The 22040-nt window shown below is 43.0% G+C and overlaps 2 protein-coding genes across 3 annotated transcripts in view; one reads left to right on the top strand and one right to left on the bottom strand.

Moving 5' to 3' along the window:
* LOC140717084 (choline/ethanolaminephosphotransferase 1-like) overlaps positions 1-6537 on the top strand; it is a 100784-nt gene extending 94247 nt beyond the window's left edge. For both annotated transcript variants that reach the window (XM_073030265.1, XM_073030266.1), the window contains exon 8: positions 3371-6537. In XM_073030265.1, the coding sequence (XP_072886366.1) occupies positions 3371-3511 (141 nt within the window). In that variant the 3' untranslated portion in view covers positions 3512-6537. The remainder of the gene's footprint in view (positions 1-3370) is intronic.
* Positions 6538-9885: 3348 nt separating this feature from the next.
* Positions 9886-22040, bottom strand: part of LOC140717083 (synaptonemal complex protein 3-like) — a 209000-nt gene continuing 196845 nt past the window's right edge. Inside the window, exons 8-9 of the mRNA XM_073030264.1 lie at positions 13989-14093; positions 9886-10114 (exon numbers count right to left, since the gene is read on the bottom strand). Coding sequence (XP_072886365.1) covers positions 10061-10114; positions 13989-14093 — 159 coding nt within the window. The 3' untranslated portion in view covers positions 9886-10060. The remainder of the gene's footprint in view (positions 10115-13988; positions 14094-22040) is intronic.

Genomic DNA, 22040 nt, shown 5'->3' with positions numbered 1-22040 from the left:
TACATGTTAGTAGGGAAGTGGTGTTAGGTAAATTGAAGGGATTAAAGGCATAAATCCCCAGGGCCAGATGGTCTGCATCCCAGTGTGCTTAAGGAAGTAGCCCAAAAAATAGTGGATGCATTAGTGATAATTTTTCAAAACTCCTTAGATTCTGGATTAGTTCCTGAGGATTGGAGGGTGGCTAATGTAACCCTACTTTTTTAAAAAGGAGGGAGAGAGAAACCGGGGAATTATAGACCGGTTGGTCTGACATCGGTGGTGGGGAAAATGCTAGAGTCGGTTATCAAAGATATGATAACAGCACATTTGGAAAGAGGTGAAATCATCGGACAAAGTCAGCATGGATTTGTGAAAGGAAAATCATATCTGACAAATCTTATAGAATTTTTTGAAGATGTAACTAGTAGAGTGGATAGGGGAGAGCCAGTGGATGTGGTATATTTAGATTTTCAAAAGGCTTTTGACAAGGTCCCACACAAGAGATTAGTGTGCAAACTTAAAGCACACGGTATTGGGGGTATGGTATTGATGTGGATAGAGAATTGTTTGGCAGACAGGAAGCAAAGAGTAGGAGTAAACGGGACCTTTTCAGAATGGCAGGCAGTGACTAGTGGGGTACCGCAAGGCTCAGTGCTGGGACTCCAGTTGTTTACAATATATATTAATGATTTAGACGAGGGAATTAAATGCAGCATCTCCAAGTTTGCGGATGACACGAAGCTGGGTGGCGGTGTTAGCTGTGAGGAGGATGCTAAGGGGATGCAGGGTGACTTGGATAGGTTAGGTGAGTGGGCAAATTCATGGCAGATGCAATTTAATGTGGATAAATGTGAGGTTATCCACTTTGGTTGCAAGAACAGGAAAACAGATTATTATCTGAACGGTGGCCGATTAGGAAAAGGGGAGGTGCAATGAGACCTGGGTGTCATTGTACACCAGTCATTGAAGGTGGGCATGCAGGTACAGCAGGCAGTGAAAAAGGCAAATGGTATGTTGGCATTCATAGCAAAAGGATTTGAGTACAGGAGCAGGGAGGTTCTACTGTAGTTGTACAAGGCCTTGGTGAGACCGCACCTAGAATATTGTGTGCAGTTTTGGTCCCCTAATCTGAGGAAAGACATTCTTGCCATAGAGGGAGTACAGAGAAGGTTCACCAGATTGATTCCTGGGATGGCAGGACTTTCATATGAAGAAAGACTGGATCGACTAGGCTTATACTCACTGGAATTTAGAAGATTGAGGGGGGATCTTATTGAAGCGTATAAAATTCTAAAGGGATTGGACAGGCTAGATGCAGGAAGATTGTTTCCGATGTTGGGGAAGTTCAGAATGAGGGGTCACAGTTTAAGCATAAAGGGGAAGCCTTTTAGGACCGAGATGAGGAAAAACTTCTTCACACAGAGAGTGGTGAATCTGTGGAATTCTTTGCCACATAAACAGTTGAGGCCGGTTCATTGGCTATATTTAAGAGGAAGTTAGATATGGCCCTTGTGGCTAAAGGGATCAGGGGGTATGGAGAGAAAGCAGGTACAGGGTTCTGAGTTGGATGATCAGCCATGATCATACTGAATAGCGATGCAGGCTCGAAGGGCCGAATGGCCTATTCCTGCACCTATTTTCTATGTTTGTATGTAACAATGTCACACTAACAGCTATGCTTCCATGTCACCCCTTTTGTGTCTTTGTTATCAGAAATAAGTTTATCACTATGTCGTTAAACTTGTTTTGTGACAGCAATACAGTGCAATACTTAAGTTACTATAAATTACAATAATATATTTTTTTTTAAAGTGCAAGAAGAGAACAAAATAGTGTGTCAGTGTTCGTGGGTCCATGTATCTGATGGCAGAGGGGAAGAAGTTGTTCTTAAAATGTCTCTCTCTTCAGGCTCCTGTACCCCCTTGATGGTAGCAATGAGAACAGGGCATGTCCTGGGTGATGGAGGTCCTCAATGATGGATACTGCCTTTCTGAGGCATTGACTTTGGAAGATGTCCTGGATGCCGGGGAGGCCAGTGTCCACGATGGAGCTGGCTGAGTTTACAACTTCTGCAGCTTTTTCCAATCCTGTTCAGTGGCCCTTCCAAGTCAGAAAATAAAATGAAATAAGTAGTGCAAAAAGAGAAGAAAGATAGTGAGGACAATGGATTCATTGTCTGTTCAGAAAACTGATGGCAGAGGAGAAGAAACTGCTCCTAAAACATTGAGTGTGTCAATAAGATATAGGAGCAGAATTAGGCCATTTGGCTCATTGAGTCTGCTCCACCATTTCATCATAACGGATCCAATTTTCCTGTCTTCTCCCTGACAAATCAAGAATCTATCAACCTCTCCTTAAATATACATAAAGGCTTGGCCTCCACAGCCGCCTGTGGCAAAGAATTCCACAGATTCACCACTCTCTGACAAGCCATTCAACCCTAGAATCATTTTTGTGAACCTCCTTTGAACTCTCACAAGTGGGACCTCACCAGTCCTTTACGAAGTTTCAACATGACATCCTTGCTTTTATATTCCAGTCCTTGAATGCTAACATTGCTTTTGCCTTCCTCACCACAGACTCAACCTACAAATTAACCTTTAGGGAATTCTGCACAGGACTCTCAAGTCCATTTGCACTTAAGTTTTTTTTTAAAATTTTATCTCCATTTAGAAAATAGTCAACTCTTTAATTTCTTCCACCAAAGTGCATTTCCAAACACTGACTGATTGTATTCCATCTACCGTTTCTTTGCCCATTCTCCTAATCTAAGTCCTTCTCTAATTCCTCAAAACCACCTGCCCCTCCACCTATCTTAACATTGTCTGTAAACTTTTCAAGAAAGCCGTCCATTCCATCATCCAAGTTATTAATATATAGCGTAAAAAGAATTAGTCCCAACACAGACCCCTGTGGAGCACCATAGCCACCATAGCCATAAGATGGCCTTTATTTCCACATTTGCCTCCTGCCAATCAGCCACTGCTTTATCTATGCCAGAATTTTTTCTGTAATATCATAGGCTCATTACTTGTTAAGCGGCCTCATGTGTGGCACCTAGTCAATAGCCTTCCGAAGACTTCAGGATTCTGTACTTCCTCCCTGATGGTAGCAGTGGGAAGAGGGCATGTCCTACTGTAGATGTCCTGAATGTGAAGTTTAAATGCAATGCTCTGGGTATGAAAGGGACTGATTCCACTGGGGGCAACTCTTTGTAAAATCACAACTACCATGAGACTGTAGATACTGTTTGAATCTGCTCTGTAGCTTGAGTTGAGTGACCCCAGACCAGAATGTGCAGTGTTTGGTTTGTCTGTTCCATTGTGGTTCGTGACAGAGGAGCCACTGCACTCTTTTCCCCACTAAGTGTTCTCTCTGCTTTTACCCTCAGGTGTGGTCTCTCTTTGACCTAATCCGTTACTCGGTGGGAGTCTGCAATCAGATCGCCTCTCATCTCCACATTAACATCTTCAAAATCAACTCCATCTCCTCCTCGCCAGTCAGCTCCCAGGAGCAAAACCATCATGAGTGACTTAACCACTGTGCTTGCTGAAGCGACCCCAGGGCATGACTGAGGAAATGTATATAGAGAAAAACATCAGAATGGAAGAAGTGAACAAATTATTTAATTTATGGTTCAATCATTGTGTGCACTTTTTGTTTTTATTTAAGCCTCAGTTTCTGAATGAAGTCTAACTAGCACTCCTAAATAGGCAGACTGTGGAAAGAGCTGGCTTGCTGCTGCACGCATGACTCCCTGTAACATGGGCAGGTCAGGAAGGGACCTGGTCTCATACAGGATGTAGAAGAGCACATGGGGTTTTGCTCAATCTTTTCCCACCTACTTGGCCAACTTTCCATTGTGCTGAAGGCTTGAGTGTGAACTTAATTGAAGTTACTACTGTCTTGTGGAAGTCAGATGAGCCATATTGCAGGTAAGGACTGTGAGTGAGGGAATGGGGTTCCTTGTGCCAAGTGAGAGCCTCGCTCCTGAGGTGAGTGAACTACAGACAGTACTTTACAAGAAAGCAAATTGTTTTGGCCATGTGATCTGGAGAGTTTCCTTAAAATTTAAAGAGAAGTGGCAGAAAAGACTGTGCCTCCTGTGGGTTAAAGTTTTGCAATGCACTATTTTGTTAAATATGTCCTAATTACACCAATAATGCTGTATCTGATTCTGATATTAACTACTGAACCGTATGAAAGTGTAATTAAAGGGGCCTTGTGTATACTGTACTGGACTGCAAGTTAAGGTGCAGTGTCATGTGACTGTTTAGTTTGCGATGCTTTTGTCTTTTTTTACACGTCAACATGTAAAGGAGTAAATAGCCACAAAAGTGCTTTCACTTTCAAAAAATAAAAGTCACCCCACAAGAGCGAGGCTGCAACTTCCTGACTTATTCAGAATGCCATTTCCCATGAATCATTAACTTTCCAAACTAGCCTTCACCTTGTGCCATCACCAAGAGGAACAAGACACTGATCTTCACAGAGGGTCCTGCCCTGAACAGTTTCTCTTTGGGGGAATTCTTCAAACGAATCAAGTCACTTCATGGGACATCAAACTAAAAGAGACTTTTTCTCTTGGTCTGAAATCCTGTGAAGTGATTTCATGCAGAATGATTTATTGGCCTAAATAGTACTGGAAATGTGCACAGTATCCTCAGTACCTAGAGTTGTAGGCAAAGAGAATTACTTGCTGGACAGGTGCTGGATTTGACCCGATTCCTTGCACCTGCTTACTGCCTGTCAAGTAATAGCATACTTCATACTGAAGTGCTCTTTCCTCCATGTGGGTAATGAGTCAGTACCTTTCTATAATAAAATGATCTCCACAATGAGGGTGTAGTTCATCTCCTGTTGCAGAATATAGTCTGCCTCCCAAGCCTGGGTGGGTCCATGTTTCCACCACAGCTGAGAACAAGCCTGGCCTTCAACTATTTTGGTAGTTGTCCAGTTTCAGATGGCTCACTCATACCTACACTGCTGTGAGTAATACATATTTTTTCCATTCTGAAATAGACGCTGAATTTAATATAGGGTTTTAGATGGATCACATGGTTTCTTAGTTTCAGTACACACCACACAATGGCTCGGTTAACTTTTCTAACTTCGATTATTTCCAGTTATTTAGCTGAGTGGTTCATGGATTGGGCATCTCGGATTTGTGTTGTTATACATCAGAGATCAATACCCTATGTTCTCCTTTGGCTGTTGGCTGTGGAAAAAAAGAGCCGAATGTGACCTGATTATTGTTGCGTTTTGTACATAGTTTCAGTGCAACAGTTGGTAACTATATCTTCATTGGCATCTATTAATAATTCCAATCTTCTCTGGTGCTTGAGGGTTTGGGGTACCACTATGATCAAACGTGGTGGCTCAGTGCTTAATCTAGCCTGCCTCTGTTTCCTGTAGCAGAGGATTGCTGCTGTACAGTAATCTGTTCCTGTGCATATGTAACAACTTTTCCTGAGAGATACACTGCTAAATGTCATTTTATGTAGTTTCTTCTAGAAAATGCAGACAGGACGACGAAAATAGCAATAGATGGAATCAAAATTTTCACCTCTTGTACTGGGGACTTTTGGGCAACGTGTAAAAGTCTAAATTTCAGATAGTAACAAGGGCTGGCTTTGCCAGATATAACAAATAGCTTTTTTTGCATTATGTAATTATTTTAGTAAATATACACCATACATTTTGGTCCAATTATTTTTTTGGTGTACAAAGCTCCTGATATTGTGGGTAATACAGGGTTTGGAGATGAGTACTGTATTGATCTTTGAAGTGAACTCTGAGTCTGAAGCTAATTTTAAATTAAATGACTAATGACACATCAGATCTCTAAAATAAAAAAATATTTCAAAATGATTTTGCATCTTGAACAGTGGGGAAAGAAGGCTGCTGAGTACTCAAAGTCCTTTCACACATGAAAATTCCCAAACTATGCAGCAACCTGGAATTACTTGTACGTGTAGCACTGAAGCCATATAGTGTTTGTTATCATCAGTCTGTTGCAACAGCAAGTATTAGAAATGAATCTGTGGCAGTATTTCTCAAGCATATGGATTGGAATGGGTGCGGGGATTGTGGATACGGGCATCTGCTCATATTGTGTGCACTGAGAACGTTTAAGAAGGGTTCTCTTTGTTCGCAGTGAGAGTGGGATCTGGACCTCACTAGCCTACCATCTCTAAATATATTTCCGAATGCCAGACATGATTAACAGAATGATCCAAAGCATCCGTTGTCTGTGCCCCTTTTTCTTGGGCTTAGCTGTTTCTGAAAAAGTTGTTGTAACTGGAAAATTCCATGAATAGTTGGAATAATCTGCTGACAGGTAATCTGGTCAACATATTTTCTTACTGAGCATCCCCATTCACCTGGAACAACAGGATCTAATGGCAATATAATTAATTTGCACAAACCTTGGTTGTTTATGAGAATACAGAAAGCTTCACCTAATATTGCCTTTAGTGGATTGAGCCTCTTGATTTTATTCTTGTAATCTTTCTAAATAAGTGCTGATGTAAATAAAGATTGCTTTATTCATGATAAGTGTGTATGTTGTGGTCATTCTGGTTTTGTTTTGGCTCATGACATGGTGGTGTCTCCTCTCAATGGCTTTGCTTGTGTGTAAGCAGCCCTCTCCTGTCTTTGCCCCCCATGTTTGTGGTTTACAGTGCTTCAGTTCTGTCTCATTATAGCAAAGCAGAATGGAGACCCTTTGGCTTACGATGTGTTGACCTTTTAACCTGCTCCAAGATCAATCTAACCCTTCCCTCCTACATAGCTCTCCATTTTTCCTATCATCCATGTGCCTCTATAAGTGTTTCTTAAATGTTCCTAATGTACCTGTCTCTACCACCACCCCTGATAGTGCTCAATACTTTACTCAAATCACATTAAAATAATATGCACTCATATTAGCCATTTCTACCCTGGGAAAATGACTGGCTGTCCATTTGAACTATGTCTCTTATAATCTTGTACAGTTCTATCAAGTGATCTCCCATTCTCCTTCACTCCAAAGAGAAAAGCCCTAGTTCACTTAACCTATCCACAAAAGACGTTTTCTAATCCAAACAGCATCCTGTTAAATCTCTACACCGTCTGAAGCTTCCACATGCTCTATAATGAAGCAACCAGAACTGTTCACAATACTCCCAAGTGTGGTCTAATCACTATCCTCTGAAATAGTATTAATCAGCTACCCAGGCTTCAACTGATCATTGTTAATGACTATTGTATAACTGAGAATGGCTAATAAATGTGACCTGGGTTCAATTCCCTCTGCTATGAAGAATATGTACGTTCTCCCCATGATCATATGCGTTTTCCCCAGGTACTCTGGTTATCTCCCACATTTCAAAACCGTATGGGTAAGCAAGTTGTGGGCATGCTATGTTGGCACTGGAAGTGTGCTGACACTTGTGGACTGACCCCAGCACAATTCTCAGACTGTTTGTCATGGATACAAAAGTAGTGCATGTCACTGTATGTTTTGTGCATGTGACAAAATTAATCTTTTCTAATGTAAGTGTAGTTGTGCTTGTGGAACCAGAATTCAATTGGGAATTCTGCATCATTTCACTATTAGCCACTCCTTTCCATCAGGTTGTCACCATCTCATCTATTCCCAGTGGCATAACCAGGATATGTGCTTCCATACAAAGGCCTCTGACTTTTCCAATCTATTTGGGACAAGGTGCCCAGTGGATCTATAGGTAATACACCTGTTTTTTGGTTCCAGTAACATGAGCTTGCTTCTAAGTTTGGCTGCAATTGTATGGAGTTTGGTCTCCCTGTGTGGATATTCTGTAGTTCAGATTTCTTCCCACATCCCAAAGATGTTGTTTGGTTGGTTAATTGGCACTTAAATTATCCCAAGGCAAGAAGGGAGCAACATGGTCATATCCATTAAGATACAGAGCAGTATTATTAGGCCATTCAGCCCAAAAGACTTAGATAGGCATATACGTGATAGAAAAATGTAGTTATGTGAGAGGGAAGGATTAGGTTGACCTTAAAGTAAGTTAAATGGTTGGTACAATATCGTGGACTGAAGGGCCTGTACTGTTCCATGTTCAAAGTATACCTTGAGATTCATCTTAATGTGGACATTCACAGTAAGTACAAAGAAACAATAGAATTAATGAAAAAGTGAACACAAAGATGGATAAACAACCAATGTAGAAAAGACTAAAAATAAGGGAAAAAAGCAGTGATAAATAGATCATTCTGAGACCTTACCTTGTCTATCAGCCTGCTCCACCATTCAATCATGGCTGATTTATCCCTCTCAACCTTATTCTCTTGCTTTCTCTCCTTAACCTTTGATGCCTTAACTAATCAAGAGCCTGTCAAACACTGCTTTAAATGTAAACATATATAGGTGACATTAGGTTAAGGCAAATGAAGGAGAAAATGCCATTGGATAGACTTGATGGCCAGAGAAAGCCTCCAGTGTTTCATAGAAATGAAAGCAAGATGATGTGAAAGGCAATACATTAATGGGATCCTTACACATACCAACATAAGGCTATGATCTTGTGTTAATCAGATTGCTTAACTCTGATCTACATATTTGAATGGAATGTTTCTTGTCTATGGTATAAAACAGCAGAAACCAATAAGCACTGCCTTTACAATGAAATGGAGGTGTTGTTTGTATAAACATGGAAATTTTTGACTCAATTTTGGTCTAGTGCAGGGGTTCCCAACCCCTTGCCTAATGGTATTGGTCCACGGTAAAAAAAAAAGGTTGGGACTCCCTAGTCTGGTGGAAACCTGGTGTGTATGTAACACCCTTGGAAAGGTTTCACTGCTAACGTAATGGTTTCTCAACAGCAGCAGTGTTTGTTTTATGGCTAGAAATAATGGGGGCTTTGGAATGTGCACCATCAAATGAAGGGAATGGTTTTATTTTCTTGTGTTCCTGAGAACAAGGTGATCTGGGTCTTTTGTTAGGCGAGAGATGGAGAGAAGACACCTGAAAGGAAAGGTCGTAGCCAGCAAGACTGAGTGGACTTGGAGTGGGGCCTGGAGTCAACGCAACCCAGGGAAATCGATGGAGGACCAACGGAAGGGAAACAGTGATCTCCAACATGTGCACATTAGACTGTTTCATTAAAATGGGCCTTTTTTACTTTCTTTACTAACCCTTTAATTAAATTAATAATTATAAAGCTAAATCATTTAATTGCATATGGTGTACTGTTTTATTTCGTGGTGATTTGTAACAGGGTAACATCACACAGCATCCACACAAACAGGAGGATTTGCACCTCAGATTCCACACGTTTGGCAGGGCTGTCTTCCCTAGACTAACACTACTTGCTTTTCAAATATCCACTCATCTCTGCCTTAATATTCCAAGATACTCCCTCCATTCCTCTTTGGGAGAAATATTTTTGCCTTGTCTGTCTCAGGTCTCTTTAAATTCTGATTCCTAGTTCAAACTTCTCCCATGTGAGGAAACATCCTCTCAACACAAGATGGAAATCCAGAGTAACACAGACAAAATGCTGGAGGAACTCAGAATGTCAGTCAGTATCTATGGTAATGAATAAACAGTCAATGTTTTGGGCAAAGACCCTTCACGATGGGAAGTATGGGGGAAGATGCCAGAATATAAATATGGAAGGAGAGAAAGAAGAACTAGCTAGAAGATGACAGGTGAAGCCAGATGGGTGAGAAAAGTAAGAAGAAGGAGGGGCACCAAGGGGAAACTACATCTTGGTCAGGCCCCTGACCAAAGTGTTTTACACATTTAATGCAACTGAACAATAATAATACACATTGGAAGGTAGGATAGGAAGAAAACAGCTTTTAACCAAGTGGCAGAGTAAAACCGTTTTATTCTGGTTAATAATTTCAATATAGTGACTTGGCATTGAAGAAATAAACATACTGAGAAGGCAGCTTTATAACCAAGCTTTGAGATTACAAAGATTGAGATGACTAAATTTTGAACTTTGAGATAATAACAATAAACTGAGATTGTTGCAGCAACATGAAAAAGCTTTTAATGTAAAACGGCCACTAGGCACTGTGAAGGATGGGTATCCGCTGAATGACATCACATCAGCATGGACTGTAGGGACTTGCGCACTGTGGCCATCTCCTGTTGTTGCTGTACGTTAGAGCAAAGAGAGCTTGTTACAACATATTTTGAGTCATAAAGAAACAATAATAAACTGCACTCAGTAGCCACTTTATTAGGTACACCTGCTCATTAATGCAAACATCTAATCAGCCAATCATGGCAGCAAATCAATCATTAAAGCATTCAGACATGGTGAAAATATTCAGTTGTTCAGACCCAACATCAGAATGGGGAAGAAATGTCATCTCAATAATTTTGACCATGGGATAATTGTTTGTGCCAGACAGGTGGTTTGAGTCTCTCAGAAACTGCTGATCTGGAGTTTACTCAGACAGCAGCTTGTAGAGTTTACAGAGAATGGTGCAAAACAAAATTCAGTGAGCGGCAGTTATGTGTGAGAAAATGCCCTGTTATAAAGAGAAAGGTAAGAAGATAATAGCCAGACTGGTTCAAGCTGATTGGAAGGCAACAGTAATTTAAATAATTACACATGGTGGGCCGAAGAGCATCTCTGAATTCAGTCGGCCCTCCTTATCCGTGGATTCAACCAACCACGGATCGGGAAAACCTGGAAGTTCTCTCTCCAGGACTTGTTGTTTGAGCATGTACACACTTCTTTTTTCTTGTCATTATTCCCTAAATAATACAGTATAACAACTATTTACATAGGATTTACTTTCTATTAGGCATTATAAGTAAGTTGGAACAGGTACATCAGTATTATTTGGCGTCAGTTAGTCAAATGTTTGTCTTAGTATATAGTATATATTTTACCTTTCTATGCATATAAAACACTTAAGAAATGTATATATTTCAATAATTAAACCACTGTGTTGCTTAGTAATAGTTGTAGCTTTCATCGAGGCAGGGCCTTTCACATGCTCCATTATTCTCACTCTTATCCTTTAAAATTGTTCCAATCATTGACCAACTGTAGCCGAACGGTTTTCCAATGACTGATGGTGTTTTACCTCTTTCTGATCGCTTTATTATTTCCGCTTTATTTTCAATTGTGGTAATTTTCCATCAATGAAACAGAAACACTGAGGGCAGTGGGTCCTGAGCTCCACTGGGTCCTAAAGTCCACCGCACTGAGACAGGTTAAATAAGGGACTTGAGCATCCACATTTTTTGGCATCCGCAGGAGGTCGCTACACCTCGGACTTCAACTACTACACAGAGTCTTACCATCTTCAGAAGTTTTCTGATGACTCTGCCATAGTTGGAAGCATTAGCAAGGGAGATGAGGCTGAGTACAGGGCTACGGTGGGAAACTTTGTCACATGGTGCAAGCAGAATCATCTGCAGCTTAATGTGAAAAAGACTAAGGAGCTGGTGGTGGACCTGAGGAGGGCTAAGGCACCGGTGACCCCTGTTTCCATCCAAGGGGTCAGTGTGGACATGGTGGAGGATTACAAATACCTGGGGATACAAATTGACAATAAACTGGACTGGTCAAAGAACACTGAGGCTGTCTACAAGAAGGGTCAGAGCCGTCTCTATTTCCTGAGGAGACTAAGGTCCTTTAACATCTGCCAGATGATGCTGAGGATGTTCTACGAGGCTGTGGTGGCCAGTGCTATCATGTTTGCTGTTGTGTGCTGGGGCAGCAGGCTGAGGGTAGCAGACACCAACAGAATCAACAAACTCATTCGTATGGCCAGTGATGTTGTGGGGGTGGAACTGGACTCTCTGACGGTGGTGTCTGAAAAGAGGATGCTGTCCAAGTTGCATGCCATCTTGGACAATGACTCCCATCCACTCCATAATGTACTGGTTAGGCACAGGAGTACATTCAGCCAGACTCATTCCACCAAGATGTAACACTGAGCATCATAGGAAGTCATTCCTGCCTGTGGTCATCAAACTTTACAACTTCTCCCTCAGAGTGTCAGACACCCTGAGCCAATAGGCTGGTCCTGGACTTATTTCCACTTGGCATGATTAACGTCTTATTATTTAATTATTTATGGTTTTATATTGCTATATTTCTACACTATTCTTGGCAGGCGCGGCTGTAACGAAACCCAATTTCCCTCGGGATCAATAATGTCTGTCTGTTTGGGTCCCGGAACCAATCCCCCACGGATAAGGAGGGCCGACTGTACACATATTGAACCATGAAGTCAGTATTTTACAGCAGCAGAAGACTTAACCAGGTTCCACTCCTGTACCTAATAGAGTGCCACTGAGAGTATATTGTGATGTAAGTGCCACTGTTGTGAAGAATTGTGTACCTTCTTCCCTTACAGTCTATTCCTGGACCTTTGAAGAGTTAAGCATAGCACTCCAAGTTCCAGTCAAAAGGAAACACTAGTTGTCAGAGCAAGTTAGAAGATGTCATTTCTTCAAATTAATGATGTAAATTGATTTTAGACCATTAGACCATAATACATAGGAGCGGAATTAGGCTATCTGGCTCATCCAGTCTGCTTCGCCATAGCTGATTCTTTTTTTTTCTCTCCTTCTCAACCCCAGTTCCTGGCCTTCTCCCCGTAACCTTTGATGCCATGTCCAGTCAAGAACCGATAGATCTCTGCCTTAAATACACCCAACGACCTGGCCTCCACAGCTGCATATTTCAACAAATTTCACAAATTCACCACCCTTTGGCTAAAGAAATTTCTCTGCATCTCTCTTTTGAAAGGGTGCCCCTCTATCCTGAGGCTGTGCCCTCTTGTGTGCACACATTTTGCGTGTTTTCAATTTTAAAGAAATATTTATGGGTCTGTATTTTATTAGATATTTGTGGATGTTAGTCATTTACAGATGGTCTAAAGCCATGATTGAATGCCAGTGAACCTGGGCACAGAGCTTTATTCTCTGTGTTAGACTACAAGTCTATAAGATACAGGAACAGAATTAGGTCATTTGGCCCACTGAGTGCTCCGCCATTTCCTCAGTCCCAATGTCCTGCCTTCTCCTTGTATCCTTTCATGCCCCAACAAATCAAGAATCGATCAGCCTCTCCCTTAAATATACATAAAGACTTGGCCTCCACAGCTACCCCTGGCAATGAATTCCACAGATTCACTATTCTCTGGCTAAAGAAATTCATCCTCATCTCCGTTTTAAAAGGACACCCCCCACTATTCAGAGGCTGTGTCCTTGGTCTGAGACTCTCCCACCACAGGAAAGTCTATCAAGGTCTTTCACCACTGGATAGGTTTCAATTAGGTCACCCTTCATTCTTCTGAATTCCAGTGAATAAAGGCCCAGAGCCATCAAATTCTCTTATGACAAGCTATTCAACCCTGGAATAATATTTGTGAATCTCCATTGAACCCTCTCCAGTTCCAGCACATTCACTCTAAGATAAGGAGCCTAAAACTGCTCACAATACTCCAAGTGAGGCCTCACCAATGCTTTATAAAGTTTCAACATGATATCCTTGCTTTTATATTCTAGTCCTCTTGAAAGGAATACTAACATTGCATTTGCCTTCCTCACCACAGACCTGACCTGCAAATTAACCTTTAGGGAATATCACAAGTGGTTTATAGCTTCATTGTAATATGTATGACTTTTTCATTATATGTACATAGTGTGGCTTTTTCATATGGTAACAGATCTACTTAATGCTTTCAAATATAAGCCAGCAAGAATATCATGAGTAGGTTTATAGCTTCATTATCCTATTGCCTACTTACACTTAGAAAGTGCTACTTTCAGTTATGAAGTCAGTAATAGAGACACTGTGCTAAATTGCAGGGAAGAATTGGATAAGTGCCTGGAGTGGGAAAGTGCCTGAACTGAGTCTGGGTGAAAACACAGAGGACAAGCCTACAGAGAACTACCCATGCTATTTCAGTCTGCCTGTGAAAATTAGCAGGACAGCACTATATAATAGCGTACTCAATAACCTATGTGCTTACTTTCCTATCAGTATTACGCAACTTACGGTGTCCATTAAAATTCGTTTCTGAAAGAGTGCCATCTCCTTGCGAAGCTCACTCTGCACGGCTGACTGCTGTTCAGTGTGGCTTTTCTCCAGCTCCTCCAAGTTCTAGAAGTAACATTAAATCCACCATTAATCCGTCTCACTCAATGTCAGCAAAACAGAAGAGTAGATTATTGACTAGAGGAGGAGGAATTTGGAGATCCATCAGACAGTCCTCATTAGGAGATCAGAGGTGCAGAGGGTCAGGAATTTCAATTCCTCAGTGTTATCTGTGGAATTCAATGCCACATGTGGCTGTTTAGGCCAAGTCACTGAGTACATTTAAGACAGAGGTTGATAGATTCTTGGTTAGTCAGGGCATGAAGAAATAGGGGAGAAGGCAGAAAATCAGAACTGAGAGGGTAAATGGATCAGCCTTGATAGGCCATTGGCCTACATCTTATGGTTCTCATTCCAGAGGATCTGTGCTGGGACCAAGTTAAGTGCCATCACAAATAATGCTTCTACTTTCTTAGAAGTGTGAGTAGATCTGGCATGAGACTTGGTTGCAGGAGGGGCAGTACAGGCAACTCAATATACTGGGTTTCCATTGTTTTAGATGTTTGAGTGGGAGGGATGACGTTACTAGTCAGGGAAAATGTCACGGCAGTGCTCAGTCAGGACAGATTGGAGAACTTGTCTAGTGAGGGTTTATTGATGGAACTGAGGAATAAAAAGGCATGACCACGTTAATGGGGCTGTATTATATTTCACCCAACAGTCCATGGGACTTAGAGGAACAAATCTGTACCGAGATCACACACTAGTGCAAGAAACAGAAGGTTAATATTTAGGTGATTTTAACTTTTCACATATTGACTGGGACTCCATACTGTAAAAGGACTAGATGTGATGAAGTTTGTCAAATGTGTTCAGGAAAGTTTCATTAATCAGTACACAGAAGTCGCAGAAGACAGGCATAGTGTCATAGAAAAGTACAGCATAGAAACTGGTCCTTTGGCCTACCAAGTCCATGCTGAACCATTTAAACTGTCTACCCTCATCGACCTGCACCTCCATACCTGGACCACAGCCCTCCATATCCCTACCATTCATGTACCTATCCAAACTTCTCTTAAACATTAAAGTTGAGAGTGCAAGTACCACTATGCTGGCAGTTCGTTCCAAACTCACATGACCCTCTGAGTGAAGAAGTTTTTCTACATGTTCCACTTAAACTTTTCACATTACACCCTTAACCCATCATCTCTGGTTGTAGTCCCACCTAGCCTCAGTGGAAAAAACCTGCTAGCATTTACTCTATCTATGCCCCTCATAATTTGATAGATGGCTAGAGGCCTGTGACTAGTGGCATGCCACCGGAATTGTTCTGTTCCTGTTTGTCATCTACTGTATATCAATGCTCTAGATGATGATGTGCAAATTTGCAGATGACACCAAGATTAGGGGCATAGTAGACAGCAAGGAAGGAAGACTATCAACATGATCTGGATCAGCAAGAAAAATGGGCTGAAAAATGGCAGATGGAATTTAATGCAGACAAGCATTTGAACGGGGCACGACTGTGCAAGTGCATGAAGGTTGACCTGTGAGATCAGTGGAAGTGTTTAAAAAGCCAGTAGATTAACAGAGTGGGCAATGGAGTAGTGGGAGACAGTGTAGGAAGGCTTTGGCTCAAGAGGCTTTGGCGAGCAGAGGCTGAGGACGGGCTTGCTCCCAGTGAGGTAAGGCCGGGTAAGGTCCTTTAATTAATCTAATTAACTTAGAAGTAGGTAATGGAGGCAGCAGTTAGGGCAGTTGGGTGCTCCGTTTGCAGTATAACCATATAAAAATTACAGCCCGGAAACAGGCCATCTTGGCCCTTGTAGTCCGTGCTGAACGCTTACTCTCACCTAGCCCCACGGACCTGCATTCAGCCCATAACCCTCCATTCCTTTCCTGTCCATATAACCTATCCAATTTGTTTTTTAAATGACAATATCGAACCTGCCTCTACCACTTCTACTGGAAGCTTGTTCCAGACAGCTACCACTCTCTGAGTAAAGAAGTTCCCTCTCATGTTACCCCTAAACTTTTGCCCCCTAACTCTCAACTCTTGTCCTCTTGTTTGAATCTCCCCTACTCTCAATGGAAAAAGCCTATCCACGTCAACTCTATCCCCCTCATAATTTTAAATACCTCTATCAAGTCCCCCCCCAACCTTCTACGCTCCAAAGAATAAAGACCTAAATTGTTCAATCTTTCTCTGTAACTTACATGCTGAAACCCAGGTAACATTCTAGTAAATCTCCTCTGTACTCTATTTTGTTGACATCTTTCCTATAATTCAGTGACCAGAACTGTACACAGTACTCCAAATTTGGCCTTACCAATGCCTTGTACAACTTTAACATTACATCCCAACTCCTATACTCAATGCTTTGATTTATAAAGGCCAGCATACCAAAAGCTTTCTTCACCACATGAGATTCCACCTTCAGGGAACTATGCACCATTATTCCTAGATCACTCTGTTCTACTGCATTCCTCAATGCCCTATCTTTTACCTATTTTGATTAGTCCTACCAAAATGTAGCACCTCACACTTATCAGCATTAAACTCCATCTGCCATCTTTCAGCCCACTCTTCTCACTGGCCTAGATCTTTCTGCAAGCTTTGAAAACCTACTTCATTATCCACAACACCACATATGTTAGTATCATCTGCATACTTACTAATCCAATTTACCACCTCATCATCCAGATCATTAATGTACTGTATATGACAAACAACACTGGACCCAGTATAGATCCCTGAGGCACACCACTAGTAACCGGCCTCCAATCTGACAAACAGTTATCCACCACTACTCTCTGGCATCTCCCATCCAGCCACTGTTGAATCCATTTTACTACTTCAATATTAATACCTAATGATTGAACCTTCCAAACTAACCTTCCGTGTGGAACCTTGTCAAAGGCCTTACTGAAGTCCATATAGACAACATCCACTGCTTTACCCTCGTCAACTTTCCTAGTAACCTCTTCAAAAAATTCATTAAGATTTGTCAAACATGACCTTCCACGCACAAATCCATGTTGACTGTTCCTAATCAGACCCTGTCTATCCAGATAATTATATATACCATCTCTAAGAATACTTTCCATTAATTTACCCACCACTGACGTCAACCTCACAGGCCGATAATTGCTAGGTTTTCTCTTAGAACCCTTTTTAAACAATGGAACCACATGAGCTATAAGCCATGTATTAGTATGTGGGAAGTCAGAGCGAGCACAATTGTCCCTGATGACTACACCTGTAAAAGGTGCATCCAGCTACAGCTCCTGACAAACCGAGTTGGAGAACTGGAGCTGGACCTGGATGAACTTCTGATCATTCGTGAGGTAGAGGCAGAAATAGACAGGAGTTTCAGGGAGATAGTCACCCCTAAAAGTCAGGAGACAGGTAGCTGGGTGACTGTCAGGAGAGGGAAGGGGAATAGACAGGAAGAGCAGAGCATCCCTGTGGCTGTTCCCATCAATAATAAGTATACCGTTTTGGATACTGTTGGTGGGGACGGCCTACCAGGGACAAGTTGCAGTGGTCGCATCTCTGGCACTGAGACTGGACCCTCAGCTCAGAAGGGAAGGAGGGAAAAGAGGAGAGCAACACACACAAAATGCTGGTGAAACACAGCAGGCCAGGCAGCCTCTATAAGGAGAAGCACTGTCGACGTTTTGGGCCGAGACCCTTCGTCAGGACTAACTGAAAGGAAAGATAGTAAGAGATTTGAAAGTAGTGGGGGGAGGGGGAATTGTGAAATGATAGAAGACCGGAAGGGGTGGGATGAAGCTAAGAGCCGGAAAGGTGATTGGCGAAAGTGATACAGAGCTGGAGAAGGGGAAGGATCATGGGACGGGAGGCCTCGGGAGAAAGAAAGGGGGAGGGGAGAAGCACCAGAGGGAGATGGAGAACAGGCAGAGTGATGGGCAGAGAGAGAGAAAAAAAACCAACTAAATATGTCAGGGATGGGGTAAGAAGGGGAGGGGGGGCATTAACGGAAGTTAGTCAAGTCAATGTTCATGTCATCAGGTTGGAGGTTACCCAGCCGGTATATAAGGTGTTGTTCCTCCAACCTGAGTTTGGATTCAAAGAGGAGAGCAGTAGTGATAGGGTATTCGATAGTTAGGGGGACAGATAAGAGGTTCTGTGAGAGAGATCAAGAATCCCGGATGGTCTGTTGCCTCCCTAGTGCCAGGGTCTGTGATATCTCAGATCGAGTTCTCGGTATTCTCAAGAGAGAGGGAGGCCAGATGTAGTGGTCCATGTAGGGACAAGAAGGAGGAGGAGGTCCTACAAAGAGAATTTAGGGAGTTAGGTGCAAAGTTGAAGGACAGGACCTCCAGGGTTGCAATCTCAGGATTGCTACCCATGCCACGTGCTAGTGAGGCTAGAAATAGGAAGATAATGCAGCTAAATACGTGGCTAAGGAGTTGGTGCAGGAGGGAGGACTTCATGTTTCTGGACAACTGGGCCTTGTTCCAGGGAAGGTGGGACTTGTTCTGATGGGATGGGTTGCACCTGAACTGGAGGGGGATTAATATCCTTGTGGGAAGGTTTGCAAGTGCTGCTCCGGGGGGGGGGGGGGGGGGGGGGGGTTTAAACTAGATTTGCAGGGGGAGGGGAACCAGAGTATTAGAGTAGATAGTGAGGTGGAGGAGGATAAAGGTCATATGAGAACTACAAGTATAGTGCATGGAGTAAAGCCAGATCTAACATATAAAGCAAACACGAGGAAATCTGCAGATGCTGGAAATTCAAGCAACACACACAAAATGCTGGTGGAATGCAGCAGGCCAGGCAGCATCTATAGGGAGTAGCACTGTCGCCATTTCGGGCTGAGACCCTTCGTCAGGACTAACTGAAAGGAAAGATAGTAAGAGATTTGAAAGTAGGAGGGGGAGGGGAAAATGCGAAATGATGGGAGAAGACCGGAGGGGGTGCGGTGGAGCTGAGAGCCGGAGAGGTGATTGGCAAAAGGAATACAGAGCTGGAGAAGGGAAAGGATCATGGGATGGGAGGCCTAGGGAGAAAGAAAGGGGGAGGGGAGCACCAGAGGGGAGATGGAGAACAGGCAGAGTGATGGGCAGAAAGAGAGAAAAAAAAGGAGGGGGAAACTAAATATATCAGGGATGGAGTAAGAAGGGAGGAGGGGCATTAACAGAAGTTAGAGAAATCAATGTTCATGCCATCAGGTTGCAGGCTACCCAGCCAGTATACAAGGTGTTCCTCCAACATGAGTGTGGCTTCATCTTGACAGTGGACGAGGCCATGGTTAGACATATCAGAATGGGAACGGGATGTGGAATTAAAATGTGTGGCCACTGGGAGATCCTGCTTTCTCTGGCGGACAGAGCGTAGGTGTTCAGCAAAATGGTCTCCCAATCTGCGTCAGGTCTCACCAATATATAAAAGGCCACACCGGGAGCACTGGATGCAGTATACCACACCAGCTGACTCACAGGTGAAGTGTTGCCTCACCTGGAAGGACTGTCTGGGGCTCTGAATGGTGGTGAGGGAAGAAGTGTAAGGGCAGATGTAGCACTTGTTCCGCTTACAAGGGTAAGTGCTAGGAGGGAGATCGGTGGGAAGGGATGGGGGAGACGAATGGACAAGGGAGTCGCGTAGGGAGCGATCCCTGCGGAAAGCAGAAAGGTGGGGGAGGGAAAGATGTGCTTGGTAGTGGGATCCCGTTGAAGGTGGCGGAAGTTACAGAGAATTATACGTTGGACGTGGAGGCTGGTAGGGTGGTTGGTGAGGACAAGGGGAACCCTACCCCGAGTGGGGTGGTAGGCAGATGGGGTGAGGGCAAATGTGAGGGAAATGGGAGAGATGTGTTTGAGAGCAGAGTTGATGGTGGAAGAAGGGAAGCCCCTTTGTTTAAAAAAGGAAGACATCTCATTCGTCCTGAAATGAAAAGCCTCATCCTGAGACCAGATGCCGCGGAGACGGAGGAATTGCGAGAAGGGGATAGCATTTTTTCAAGAGACAGAGTGAGAAGAGGAATAGTCCAGGTAGCTGTGAGAGTCTGTAGGCTTATAGTAGATATCAGTAGATAAGCCATCTCCAGAGATGGAGACAGAAAGATCAAGAAAGGGGAGGGAGGTGTCAGAAATGGACCAGGTTAATCTGAGGGCAGGGTGAAAGTTGGAGGCAAAGTTAATGAAGTCAACGAGTTCATCATGCGTGCAGGAGGTAGCGCCAATGCAGTCGTCGATGTAACGAAGGATAAGAGGGGGACGGATACCTGTATAGGCTTGGAACATGGACTTGGCAGGCATAACTGGGACCCATGTGGGTGCCCATGGCTACACCTTTGGTTTGGAGGAAGTGGGAGGAAATATATAAAGAGGCTTTGAGGAAAGAGACGGAGAATAAAGGGTGTAAAGGTTGTAAAGTAGAGGAGCTAAAGTGCATGTACTTCAATGCAAGAAGCATCAGGAACAAAGGTTATGAACTGAGAGCTTGGATATATACATGGAATTATGATGTAGTGGCCAGCCAGAGACTTGGCTGGCACCAGGGCAGGAATGGGTTCTCAATATTCCTGGATTTCAGTGTTTTAAAAGGGATGGGGGGCAAGGGGAGGAAGGTGGCATTACTGGTCAGGGATACTATTACAGCTACAGAAAGGGTGGGTAATGTAGCAGGATCCTCTTTTGAGTCAGTATGGGTGGAAGTCAGGAACAGGAAGGGAGCAGTTTCTCTATTGGGAGTATTCTATAGGCCCCCTGGTAGCAGCAGAGATACCGAGGAGCGGATTGGGAGGCAGATTTTGGAAAGGCGCAAAAATAACAGGGTTGTTATCTTAGGTGACTTTAACTTCCCTAATATTGATTGGCACCTAATTAGTTCCAATGGTTTAGATGGGGCAGAATTTGTTAAGTGTGTCCAGGACAGATTCCTGTCACAGTATGTTGACAGGCCAACTAGGGGGAATGCCATACTAGATCTAGTATTAAGTAACGAACTGGGTCAGGTCACAGATCTCTCATCTGGGGGACAGTGACCACCGCTCCCTGACCTTTAGCATTATCATGGAAAAGGATAGAATCAGAGAGGACAGCACAGTTTTTAATAAGGGAAGGGCAAATCATGAGGCTATAAGGCTAGAACTTGCAGGTGTGAATTGGGATGATGTTTCTGCATGGATATGTACTATGGACATGTGGTCGATGTTTAGGGATCTCTTGCAAGATATTAGGGATAAATTTGTCCCGGTGAGGAAGAAAAAGAATGGTAAGGTGAAGGAACCATGGGTGACAAGATTGATTCACCAGATTGATTCCTGGGATGGCAGGACTTTCATATGAAGAAAGACTGGATCGACTAGGCTTATACTCACTGAAATTTAGAAGATTGAGGGGGGATCTTATTGAAATGTAAAAAATTCTAAAGGGATTGGACAGGCTAGATGCAGGAAGATAGTTTCCGATGTTGGGGAAGTCCAGAATGAGGGGTCACAGTTTAAGGATAAAGGGGAAGCCTTTTAGATCCGAGATGAGGAAAAACTTCTTCACACAGAGAGTGGTGAATCTGTGGAATTCTCTGCTCCAGGAAACAGTTGAGGCCGGTTCATTGGCTATATTTAAGAGGAAGTTAGATATGGCCCTTGTGGCTAAAGGGCTCAGGGGGTATGGAGAGAAAGCAGGTACAGGGTTCTGAGTTGGATGATCAGCCATGATCATACTGAATGGCGGTGCAGGCTTGAAGGGCCAAATGGCCTACTCCTGCACCTATTTTTGATGTTTCTACAAGTGACGTGGAGAATCTAGACAGATGGAAGAAGGCAGCATACGTGAGGTTTAGGAAGCAAGGATCAGATAGGGCTATTGAGTAATACAGGGTAGCAAGAAAGGAGCTTAATAAGGGGCTGAGGAGAGCAAGAAGGGGGCATGAGAAGGCCTTGGTGATTAGGGTAAAGGAAAACCCCAAGGCATTCTTCAATTATGTGAAGAACAAAAGGACGACAGGAGTGAAGGTAGGACCGATTAGAGATAAAAGTGGGA

The sequence above is a fragment of the Hemitrygon akajei genome, chromosome 27 (assembly GCF_048418815.1).
Source record: "Hemitrygon akajei chromosome 27, sHemAka1.3, whole genome shotgun sequence".
NCBI classification, from domain to species: domain Eukaryota; kingdom Metazoa; phylum Chordata; class Chondrichthyes; order Myliobatiformes; family Dasyatidae; genus Hemitrygon; species Hemitrygon akajei.
Note: the sequence above shows the minus strand (reverse complement) of the source record. Positions and strands in the feature narration are given on the sequence as shown.